The sequence below is a fragment of the Branchiostoma floridae genome, chromosome 14, assembly GCF_000003815.2.
Source record: "Branchiostoma floridae strain S238N-H82 chromosome 14, Bfl_VNyyK, whole genome shotgun sequence".
Taxonomy (NCBI): Eukaryota; Metazoa; Chordata; class Leptocardii; order Amphioxiformes; family Branchiostomatidae; genus Branchiostoma; species Branchiostoma floridae.
Genome location: NC_049992.1, coordinates 7,461,011 through 7,474,033, shown reverse-complemented (window position 1 = coordinate 7,474,033; position 13,023 = coordinate 7,461,011). Strand labels below are relative to the sequence as shown.

The window sequence follows — 13,023 nt, the reverse complement described above, 5'->3', positions numbered from 1 at the left end:
TTAAAATTCACCGATGCAAGCTAGTGATCCTCATCGCGATCGCCGCCTAGTTGTATTTTGCATGTAAATTTTTCAAATTGCACGTAAAATTTTTGCCAACTTGCAATTTTGCATGTAGCAAAAAAAAAGTATTTCAATCCCTGATCTATAATTTTAACACAACCAATCATGTGCAGAAGATAAATACATTCCTGGTGCCTATTTGCATATTATTCTGCACAACTTAGCAGTGGGAGAATTCAAGGTTTTGTATGATTGGAATTTCCTTTGCATACTCTTTTTTTGTGTAGCTTTCAATTAAAAAATTTTCATTCTGAAGAATATTTCTAAGTGTTACAACGCCTAAGCTGGGATAAAGTAGTAGGGTTGTATGATTGGACCATGAGCCTCTGAAGTCTGGTAACGTCACACGAGGCTGTAGCACCAAACAAAGTATTTATCTCCCACCGCCTGAACACAGAGCACGACCACGTTAGAGGTGGGCCTGTTGCCTGGGCAGTGGAGGGGGTCAACATTCACAGTCTTTGTGTGAACTATGCCAGCTGAAGAGAACAAAGTGCATATCCGATTCCAGGGCTCGAAATACTTTTTTTTGCATACCTGCACTGGTGCAGGTAACATTAAAAATTACCTGCACCAGACAAATTTTACCTGCACCACTCTGAACTGAACTCTGAACTGAAGAGTTATGAATCATACTAAAATTGTTTAGGAACCAAGCATTGATATTTTTTTCTTTCAAACTTTATCAATGCAGCTAATGACAATCCATACACACCTACATCATAGGACATTTGTGTATAAAACTCAGTACATGAACCAGTGCAAGTTAGGCGCAGGTAGACACCAGAAATACTGGCACAGCTCCAATTTTACCTGTACTAACCTGCATATGCAGGGTATTTCGAGCCCTGGGTTCAAAAGTAACTGTTTAATGGATAACTTTCCCCAACCGTGAACTAACAAGTAAGACATAATAGCTATACTGTCATCTTTAACAAAACACCTTTGTATAGAAGTTCTTAAATATTGAATAGCAGTGCAGTAAGTTAAACCCAATCCTTACAAGTAATAAAAATGTGCTTATGCCTAGGGAAAAAAATGTTTTCCATCCAACCCTTGAAATGCCGACTGTATAGACATTTTTGGGTTGACAGGAGTCGAATATTATCCAGACCAATCCCATAGCCTAACCCATATCCCTAAAATGTAGAAATACAAAATAAAAACATTAAAGATTCAACTTTTCCAAAGACATGCCGCCACTCTCTCATTGGTTAAGCCGCTATAATTGGTTGAACTGCAAATTGTGATTGCAGGGTCGGACAAGTCCAATTGTCTGATTGTCCCAGGCAAGTGAAAGTGCTGATCGGGCAAGCCAATGTCCTACCCCACTTGCCTGATCGGGCTAGTAAGATTTTTTGCCACCAAAGAGGCCAATGAAACTTCGAAATGCCTTCAAAATAATCTAATTGTTATCAGGCTTTCTGTAATTATGTTTGTAAACAACCTTGATTCCTTCCAAAAATATGACATTTAACTTTCAGGCAAGTGAAAACTTGGTTCAGGCAAAAACTTGTCCAACCCTGCATTGACAGTCAGGATCCTTCTTTTCTTACCCTGTGGTGATTCATCGTTTACTTCTTCCACAGCGGTCGGCGCAGCGGCCTTCTCGGGCGCGACGGTCTCCCCCGCAGGCTTCTTCGCAGCCACTTCCGCAGCCGGCTTCTCTTCCGATTTCGTCTCGGGAGCTTTCGTAACGTCTGCGGGAGGAGCCTTGGCAACTTCCTCGGGCAATTTGGGCTTTGCTGCTGAAGTTTTGTTTTCCACAGGTTTCTGTTCCGACTCTGTTGCAACTACTGCATTACGGTCCTTAGTTGCATCTTTGTCTTTGCTATCTACAACCATAGATTGTGCAGATTTGGGGACTGGGGGTGGGGGGTTCGAGTCTTTGCTCACTGTAGGAGGGGCGGCGACGACGGGTTTCGAGTCCGCCGCGGCAGCGACCGGCTTGGTTCCCATGGCAACAGGCTTGGTTTCCGCGGCAACAGGCTCCGCCCTTTTGGAAACGACAGAGTCTGTGTCATCGCTGGCTATCGTAGTGGCAGCGGCAGGTTGCTCCGCCTTTGCAGGAGACGGTTCGGCAACGGGAACGTACGCCGGCGTATCCACGGCAACGGGCACCGCCGCCTGCTCCGACGGTACAGACTGCTCCTCAGTTCTGGGAACGACCGCGGGAGTCTCAGGCTGGATCGTCGGAGTAGTGAGCACCGCCGCCGCTGCGGGCGCCGCAACCTGTCCCGGCTTGGGGCTCTCGGATTTCCCGGTCGCCTCCTTGGGCGCGGAGATGCTGCTGGATCCGGCGCTGGTCGCAGACGTGTCCTTGTTGGGGGTTGGGGAGGTGTCCAAGGTGGCGGCCACCTGCGCTGCAAACTGCGCAGCAATACTGGTGTTGGTGTTGGTGTTCTCACCTGGCTTGGTGGGAGGGGCAGCTTGCTGCTGAGTCTGGGGAGAGAGAAAACAATAATAGCTACTTTCTACAGGAACAATGATATCTTAGCACCTCTTACAAAAGAAATCGCAAGAAATACTAGTAGAGTCAACCAACTAACATTTCTTGCATTCACAATGATATCTTAGCACCTTTTACAAAAGAAATGGCAAGTAATAGATTCAACGTTTTTCTTAGAATGTTTATCCCTTTTAGCCATATAGTATGTCAAGAGGAATCTTCATAGAACTTTTCTCCTAACGAAAAATCTAAGTTTAACGAACAGTCCAAACACAGTAAATATTCACTGTGCTGTAAATATGTTCGCACTTACAGTACCGACTACGTTTATGGTCCGGTCTGAACGCGATTTAATCGCGTGCAAAAGTCGTGCAAGTCGCGATTACATCTCGTGTAAATCGCGATTAAAACTCGTGCAATTCTCGGGTAAAACGCGATTAGATATGCGTGTACCCGCGTCTGATATGCATGAAATCACGTCTAACCGCGTTTAGACGATCAATGAATAGATTTCAAACACGCCTCTTCTTTTCATAAACATTTTCTAGACACGCCCGTGCCGTCCAAAGTTCGGGGTTTGGCAGAAATCGGCTTCTTTTCATATGCAGACCCCCGCGCGGAGGGCGGAGAACGTATCACGCCCAATTTCCCAATTTGTTTCTGAACTAACGCATAACCTCGCAGTCTAGAACGCACCCGCGCCGCTCCCAACCACGATATTTCTAGAAGATTTGCTGCAATTTTGAGGAACCGACTGTTCCGCACATGTTTAAATCTGATACGTGAAAATTAAAGAAAAACAAATAAATTTCCACAAAAGTGTGTTTTTCTTAAGCAGAATATGGCAAAGTATGCTTTTACTGAACCCCGATCTTTCGGCGCTGCCGTGGCTAGCGCCAGGGTCACGTACCGGAACAAATCATTCCGAAGATTTGCTACAATTTTGAGAAACCGACTGTTCCGCACATGTTTAAATTTGATACGTGAAAATTAAAGAATAAGAAATAAATTTCCACAAAGGTGTCTTTTTCTTAAGCAGAATATATGGCAAAGTATGCTTTTACTGAACCCCGATCTTTCGGCGCTGCCGTGGCTAGCGCCAGGGTCACGTACCGGAACAAATCATTCCGAAGATACAAAATGTATGGTTCGACCTCGCACCCGCGCCGCTACCTAACCTACCACGTTCTTTCTCGGAAGATTTGCTACAATTTTGAGGAACCGACTGTGTAGTGCAAGTTTGAATCTTATACGTACATGACAAGAAAACATCAAATAAATTGTTTTTTTTTGCCAAGAATGGCAAGATGTGTTTTTCTAAATCAGAAAACATGGAGTAAATTCTGCTTCTGTCTGACCATGCGTGACGAGGACGGCCCGCTACCGCGGCCAGTGTCAGGACCACCCGAAGAAAACATACCGACTCTATGTTGAATTATTTGTGTCCTATTTCTGTTGTTGCATTATTTGTACGCTGGTGTAGCGATATCAAATTCGCCCACACTACACGATACTTGCCACTGTAAATAGCTACAATAGTCTGTGTTTGCATTTCTTATCTATCGATGAAAGTGAAGACAAGTTAATCATGTTCCGAACTGATAGGTAAGTACACTAGTCTTTCAGTTTCAGAATGAACAACAAGGAATGTCCAGTGCGACCAGTGTAGTCGTACAAAATCCTGGCGGTCTCACTACCAAGTAAACAGGCTTCGACCGGCAGATACTACATGTAAGTATCTACATCCGAACTTCAAGCGCCGCCCCGCCTCCGGTGGAACGTGACCTGTTTATAAATATTCCAACCTTCCTAAAGTTCGCCACGGCGCGACTACTAGCATATCATATTACATTTAGACGTGTACACGGTTTGTGTGGGGTCCAGAACGTGGGACAGGTTGTGGAAGATTGGGTTATTTGAGCGCAAATATGAAACTTATATCGTTGCGATAAAATCAACAGCTGTTTTGATTGTTTAGTGTGTGTAAGTACACGATTGACGTAACTGTTACGGTGCTGGTAAACTTGTAGAAAAATTACATTGTAAACCTCCAGAATTTGGTCTGGTCTGGTCTCACGTGCTGCTCAATTTGATTGACACATGCACGGTAAGGAGCGGCTTCTTTGAAAGTATGTTCCCACAGAAGAAGGCCACGTTGACTGTTGCAATATTCTGCGTTTATTTTCTACTCCGATCTAGCCCCGTGTTTAATATGTGGTTATTTTTTCTTGGTTTATCCAAGGGGGTTTTATCAACCTACTTGATTTATCTAACTTTGTTTTATTTGTATTATTGACAATTTCTAGAGCAGATCTAGACTAATTAAAATACTTCGTAGACTGCACACGCAGCGGTAGCGTAAGCCATATTTGAACTTTGTGGCAATGTCGCAGGGGTGGATGATCTATAAATTCTGTATTCCAAATTCTATAATTCATTTCCCAACCTGTTCATATTAAAGGAGCCACGACCAATGAATTAAGAATGTTTTTAAATGTTTAAGTGTATAAAATTTCTTTATTAATTAAAGTTTGTACACGGACATATTCATATTCACGGACAACCTACCGTTTTTCCAACATTCGGAACAGATGATGACGATCCGACTGGTGTAGAAGCTGCCGAATGATGATCGATAACATCGGTAGTAAACTTACCTTTCATGTTCCAAAGGCAATGATATATCGTGTTTACCTATTTCATTGGTCAAATCCCTCTTCGTAGTATCCCGACCAGCTAAATTTATATATCTATATGTTGCTGAAAAACAACCGTAAACGTATAGGCCCTTTTAGTAAAAGAGTGAACCTCTTTGAACAGCGCATAACAGTTGTAGATAAACTGACTAAAAACATGTTCATTTTAGAAACGTAAAATACTAGAAGTAGAAGTAATGTTAGTAACGCTAACGCAACTTTTAACTGAATCAATGACAGGTTAGAAAAACTTGATCACATACTCAACAAGAAAACCAATAACTGATGAAGAAATTTTCGGCAAAATAACAATTGTCTGTCGAACCAAGACGTATGCCCCTTGAATATGGTTGCGTGGGTCCACTGCCCGACGACCAGGAACGTCCGAGGCGGTCAGGAACAGAACAGGTAGGTCTTGTTGGTCGAGTTGCAACCATGACGATCAGCTGTATGTCGACTGCTCGACGACCAGGATCGTACGATGGCTGTGTTCCGACCCAAGAGCTCCGTCAGGAACAGGTAAGTCTTGTTTGTCGAGTTTGTAACCATGACGACCAGCAGGCGGATGGAAACCTGAATCCTACTTTCCTAGTCTAGAAAATTAGCTGCCGATGCCGAACCAAGGAGTATCAACGTTCCTAGAAATATTAAGTTATGACCAAACACAATATCCTTTATTCATATTTAAATACATGCAAAACGGTCAATTTATGCGTATAAATACTAGTAGTCCATTCATGTCAGTGTATAGTCTTCAACCCAGCAATTCCGTTTATATTAGATGACGATCGTGTTTATGCTGTCAGTCCTTTGTGGGTCCAAAAGATTCGAACTTGTATTATTTTATCATATACCTTCCACGAAAATTAGACGAAAGTAGCCCGCCTAAAAATGTAAATAGGAGACAATTTTTGCCGGCAACCCGCTCGGTTGCCGTTACGACTTTTGTAGTATGCCGTAAAAAAAATACCACCTTCTTCAAGTTGGAAATGATTATCGACAGACTGTTCACAGAATTCTTACTCAGCGATGTGAGAATGATCGATGCCGGAAAAGTCCCTCCGATGTTTTGCAAAATTATCTATGCCTTGCGGACGACGCTGGCCGAGCAGTAACGTGTTAAATTTTATCAAAGAATGCACATTTCGTGATAAATGATTAAAAAAAACACAACAACGAGTTAGTTCTACGCTTCTTCTTGTTGTTACCACTTTGTCAGCGCCGCTTCTGGCTGTGATTGGAGGGAAGTTGATTGGATTTGCCGCATAATCAGGCAGGCGCTACTTCAGAGGGCTACCGCCGGAGCTGTCGCCATGGTAACCGCACGTCCAGTTGCATTTCCCACGCGCGTCTAGTTCTTCCCAACTCTCTGCCGTGACGTACAGTACAGCTTATACACATAATTTTCGGTGGAATGTAACGCCGTATTTTACGGGGAAATGTGGCGAATCGAACTTGTATCTCTTTTTGCTGGCCTTCGAATTCCACTAAAATTATACGAAGATAACCCGCCAAAAACTGTAAGTAGGAGACTATATTCGCCGACAACCCGCTTGTTTCGACGGTTGACATCATCGTCTTCCCTTTGAGGCTTACGAAAAAGCTTAGCCGTGAAGACTATTTTCTTTTGCGTAGTTCGGGTTGCTTTCTGGATTCATCATTGACATTTATTTTATATCAGAAAATATCTATCGGGAGACTGTTTTCTTATCACAATTTCCATACCCAGCGTTGTGAACATGATCGCTGTTGGCAATTTTCCTCCGATGTTTTGCAAATCCGTACCCTTTGGACGGTGTTGGATGACGAGCAGTAACGTGTACACGCCTGTTCAAATTTATCGAGAAATGCACATTTCGTGATAAATAAAAAAGCAACAACACAACACCAGCAAAATGAAAAGTTACTAATCAAGATATAGTATAGAAATTTAACTCAGTCTGAGCAATCGGTACCAGGAGAGAATGTCGATATATTAATTTGCTGACTGTGAACTTCTTTTACGATCTTAGCTAAAAAGCGTCAGCGGTCCTCGGACAATATTGCCGACACCCGCGGCGCTGTCCAGCCCCTGTATTATTCACCAATTATCAACAAATACGTGAAATTGACGACTTACAAGTATCATGCAAATTTACAAAAGTAAACACTGCTCATTAACGAACAAAATATTTCGTGGGTGAAATGCCCGACCAAGGGGCGGGGCAGCTGGAACAAAGCCTTTTGTTTTGAGTCGGCGGGGTGCCGGGAGTAAACGCGTTTACAGACGACACGAGATTTTTAATTAGATAGCTACGGCTCATTAGCGCACGCGATTCAATCGCGATCAAATCGCGACTTGCACGACTTTTAATCGCGACTTGCACGACTTTTAATCGAGATTAAATCGCGTGTAAACCGCGTGGGACCGGACCATAAACGTAATCGGTACTGTATGATGTACCCCTGCATACCATAGTTAAGTTTCACCATGCACTTAAAATGCTGCTAAAATTGTACTTCCCCTCCTACTGTAAAATGAAGTCCCCCTCATAACAAATAAATTTACAGCACATTGGTTCTACCGAGAGTCTATAACATGAAGAATATTGAAACTGGCTTGAAACAAACGAGCTTCATACAGATACAATTTCTAGACATTAGAGAGGATGACCAAATCAGGAATGTAGTTGCAGTTCGGACATGCGGCGGTGTGGCTGTGGCACTTGACCTGCCCGAGTTGGGCTCTTAAAACTGGCATTAAACACATGAACTTCATACAGATACAAGTTTAAGACACTAGAGTGAATGACTGAGTTCCTACCTGCGGCGGTGTGGCTGTGGCACTTGACCTGCCCGAGTTGGGTGGGGTGGGGTTACTGCTCCCACTGCCCCCGCTCAGGATCTCCTCTGTCACGTCCCGCCCCGTGTTGTCTGTGATCTTGATGATCTTCCTCTCCCTCTTCTGGGGCAGCTGCTGTTGCTGCTGCTGAGTCTGTTGTTGCTGTGATGGAGAAAAACAGAAACAAAATTCACTTGTAAAGAAATGTCATGGTTATGAGCCTGTTATAGCCCAAGACTACATTTGTCATAACTCAGGAAGGCAGAACAAAACATACAAATGCAAATCTTTAACACTATCCACGCCCCCCCCCCCCCCAATTTGCGTTTCTTCCTTCAGTCAAATTTAGACAACAAAAAGTACAACTGTCTTGTCAAGGATGCATTGTGTATCTCAGTCAACCAATGGTTGCAGTTCATTACCTTGATGCCAGGGGGCAGTTTTGTATGCATGGACCATATCTTGTAACTTCTATTAGTACAGAAACTCGTAAAAATGTATAATCATATCCAACTCTCGACTTTTCAGATAACGAGTATAAATTGGGTCAGGGACAGGTCACTTTCAAAGAAAAGTCTTCAACAGGAAAGTTGATTTTGAAAAATCCTCAAAAAAAAACTTATGGAACATGCATCTGAAAATATTGTTGGAATCTAACAATGAAAATCATGTCTTTCCTTCTTTAAATCAAACTGAATTCTGTCATAAAACCAGTCTGTGACAACCAAAACCAGAAAGAAAGGTCAACAAAGAATAATGTCCAAAATTTCTACTCTAAAATAAAAAACAAAAGATAAAACAAGGAAAACGGTGACTCACGAGAGGCGGGGTTACCTGCTGAGGCGGCTGTGGGGGCTGCTGGGAAGGGATCATGGTGATCTGTCCTGTGGGCATCGAGGGCGGCCTCTGCTGCTGGGTCGTCTGCATGGGCTGGGCCTGGGGCGCGTACCCATAACTCTGGAAATCTGGGGAACGGGAAAGAATGGTTAAGGTTTCTCTCTGCTGCGTTGTCTGTACCTGTAACTCTGGAAATCTGGGGAACGGGATAAAAGGGTAAAGGTGTCTGTACCCGTAACTCTGGAAATCTGGGGAACAGGATAGAACGGTTAAGGTGTCTGTACCCATAACTCTGGAAATCTGGGCAACGGGATGGAACGGTTAAGGTGTCTGTACCCGTAACTCTGGAAATCTGGGCAACGGGATGGAACGGTTAAGGTGTCTGTACCCGTAACTCTGGAAATCTGGGGAACGGGATGGAACGGTTAAGGTGTCTGTACCCGTAACTCTGGAAATCTGGGGAACGGGATGGAACGGTTAAGGTGTCTGTACCCGTAACTCTGGAAATCTGGGCAACGGGATGGAACGGTTAAGGTTTCTCTTTGCTGCTGTGTTGTCTGTACCCGTAACTTTGGAAATCTGGGGAACGGGATGGAACGGTTAAGGTGTCTGTACCCGTAACTCTGGAAATCTGGGGAACCGGATGGAACGGTTGAGGTGTCTGTACCCGTAACTCTGGAAATCTGGGGAACAGGTCCTGATATAACCTCTCTGCTGCTAGGTTGTCTACATGGGCTTGGCCTAGGGGGTGTACTTGTCACGGTGGCATGGTAGTGAGTCAAGTCAAGGATCAGGACAGAGGCATGATGTTGCGGATATGATAGACTTTATTCGGAGCTCTGGTAGACACGTCTTTCTCTGTCGGCTTCTCTCGCTGGAATCCCCGTACCCTCATACGTGTCACTTCTCCCGACCCCTCTACATCTGGTCCCACTTAGTCCGGTGACATTCCCCACACCAGGGGTTAACAGTGACTTAACACGCTGTCACTTCGTGACACCCTCGTGACACCTCACCCCTCATTTTTTAAAACAATTTCCACATTGTTGACAGCTGTTATCAATTATTGATTACCGGGACATATTATCAGGAAGATCATCACCGCTTTTCTTTTACATACTTCTATACAATACTACTAATTCTTCTACAATGCAGGTCAGCGACATTCCGACATTTACAAAACAACAACAAAAACATAACAATTTACAACAACAAAAGTTCATCAAATGGTTGCCAGGTGTCCCGCGCCAACTTCCTCCTCGGCGGCCGGCTTGCGCACTTCCGGGTGTGTCCCGGAACCACAGGAAACGACAGGAACTCCTCTGCCCGTCGGGAAGAGGCTTGTCTTGTCAACAGAGGCCTCCCTGCTAGATGCTCCCACGACGGCGACTCCTATACGACGTCGGGCCCTCGGGGCATCGTTGTCTGCCGAGTCGTGCTGTGGGATCACGCCTGTAGAGGTTGGGGTCGGACAGGACAACGCAAAGCAACCACTGACGCACATACACATAACACCGGACTTCTAACCTCGACACCTCATCTACGTCTCAACTCAACTCCGCTGCTCTCTCCTCTACCTCTCGACTTAAACATTAATATCTCCTCAACACATAAACACAACAAATAGACCTTCAGACAACTACATGAAACGCCGGACACCCCTGACCTGCTATATGGTAACATCATACGAACTACACATTACTATCCCGGGGAGTAAAACCCACATGTATATCTATAATTCTATCTCTATATGTCTATCTTACATCTAAACTGACCTATCTGGTGACTCCCCCCCACTGACTTCCGCCACGTCCGCATGATACTCGCTGCTCAGCTAATCTATACTGTATTCCTGATAGCACTGACATAATTTATCTAACATTGGTTGCCTACATTCTAACAAGTCTAAAACTACTACAACAAAGCTGAACAAAGTAAGTAACAGAACTAGGCCGGTGTGCACGGTGCGCCAATGATACTATGCGAGCCCACCGACCTTCCTCCTGTGTCTCTCTCTGTATAGACTCTCTGCCCGGGCCTGCTCTTTCTCCGGTCACCATCCCGCCCGCCGCGTGGCTGTCCAGCCTTGCCCCGGCCACTGCCGCTCTCTTTGCCGCTACCGCAGGTCGTTACTGCCGCAGGCACTCCGGGCCGGCTCTCTGTCAGAGTAGAAGTCGGCCTGCATCTCTCGGACGACGCCTCCTCTGCTGCTCCCTCTCGCTCGCCTCGGCCACCGACGCTCGCCTGTCGCCTGCCCCTTGCTGGACTTGCTGGTCAACCCCGCGGGCTCGGTACTCCGGATCGGCACTCTGTCCTACGTCTCTGAACGGCTCTCGTCTGCCCCTGTCCCGTCCGTTGAACTTGACTCACCCCAGCCGTACTACCAGATGTCACGGTGGCAGGGAGTGAGTCAAGTCAAGGATCAGGACAGAGGCATGATGTGGCGGAGATGATGACTTTATTCAGAGATCAAGTGGACACGTCCTACCCTGTCGGTGTCTCTCCTGGAATCCCCCACCCTGATACGTGTCCCTTCTCAAACCCCTGTACATCTGCTCCCAATTACTCGGGTGACACTCCCCACACCAGGGGTTAACAGTGACTTAACACGCTGTCACCTCGTGACATACTTACAACTGAACAAAACAAATACATGGCAGAGAAAAAAAGGAAGCAAATAACTTCCAGACTCAACCAAAAACTTTAAACTGCAAAAGATACTGTTCCACCAAGATACTGCACTGTTGCCTAAATATTGTATCTGATTATCAATATTGCATAAAAAGTTTTAAAAGTTATCCTTATAACAAACACAAAACACAACCTTCTAAACTAGAGGTGATAACACACTGCAGATAAATAGACTAAGTATTGGTGCCTACATTGTAGTCAGGCTTTTAGCCAGGCATGCGTCAACGTTTCATCTGGACGCACTTTTCTTAGAATAACAAGAAATTTGACGCTCTGGACCCCCTTACACTGGGAAAAAAATCCTCTGACAGGCATGAAATTCTGATTGACCAGGGATGCTACCAGGTCATCTGTGGTCACAGTCTTCTTCTGAGACCTCTGTAACAGTACTTTTACCTCTTAGGATACCTTAGAATGCACTTTTTAAACTTAAAATCATCAAAAACTCTGCACCATGGAAGGTGGATGTCCCCGGACCCCCCTACAACAGTTACTTACCGCGACTCAACAATAAATTTGGACTCCCTATAATAAAATCCTAGCTAAAAGCCTGATTGTAGCTGTTCCCCGGTCCTTAGAAAAAACACAAAAACACAACCTTCTAAACTAGAGGTAATAATACACCACATATAAGCAGTATTGGTGCCTACATTGTAGCTGTTCCCCGCCTGTCCTGTAGGTGGCCTGGGTGCCGCCCGGTCCAGGGCCCTGTGGCGCCGGCTGGAAGTACGCCGTGGCGCTCTGGATGGTCGGCTGTGGTGGTTGGAAATGGGGGATGGCTTGCGGACGATACTGCAATACAGGGGGGTACTGAGTACGGAGTTTGGGAGTTAGTACAGCGGACAGGCGAGAGCAAAGCATAGCAGAGCACACAGCATAGCAACACACAGGTAGGAACACTCACACTGTCAGGCAATTAGCTCTGCAAACATGTTGGACTAACGTTGACATTAACTCAAGATTCACAGAGTCTGCAAAGGTGGCAACAAAGCAGAATTCACACTCTAGTTCTGTCTCACTCACCATGCACTTTTTATGGAGGTTCGGTCAAGATTCAAACTGTATTATTATATTAGAGGTAGGTGTGTGTATGAAAACTGGAATGGCTTGTTCTAGTCAGTTGGAAATAGTGTATTCACACACAACGTGTCATACAGAATTCACCAATTGAATCATCATTCTAGATGCCATTTTGCAACCAGACCATGCTCTTTTGCCCCAACATTTTTCAAGTACAGGTTTCTGAAGGGCTCTTATGACTGTATGAGGACCATTGCCAGGAAAAATACTTGTGTAGGACTTGCAAGTTTTAGTACACCATTTCAGCCAACTAGTCAAATGTTTTGTAGTGTGTTAGCTGGAGTAAGCTACGTTTCACCTACTGTCGTCACTCTAAATTATGAGCGGCATGCATCAAGTTTTTAAAACTATATGTGTACTTATATTTTAGCTAAGTCTTCTTTGAA

At 44.8% G+C, this 13,023-nt stretch overlaps 1 protein-coding gene across 1 annotated transcript in view; it reads right to left on the bottom strand.

Moving 5' to 3' along the window:
- Positions 1-13,023, bottom strand: part of LOC118430067 (eukaryotic translation initiation factor 4 gamma 1-like) — a 55,844-nt gene that overhangs the window by 20,544 nt on the left and 22,277 nt on the right. The window contains exons 10-13 of the mRNA XM_035840775.1: positions 12,208-12,367; positions 8,849-8,994; positions 8,012-8,191; positions 1,620-2,505 (exon numbers count right to left, since the gene is read on the bottom strand). Coding sequence (XP_035696668.1) covers positions 1,620-2,505; positions 8,012-8,191; positions 8,849-8,994; positions 12,208-12,367 — 1,372 coding nt within the window. The remainder of the gene's footprint in view (positions 1-1,619; positions 2,506-8,011; positions 8,192-8,848; positions 8,995-12,207; positions 12,368-13,023) is intronic.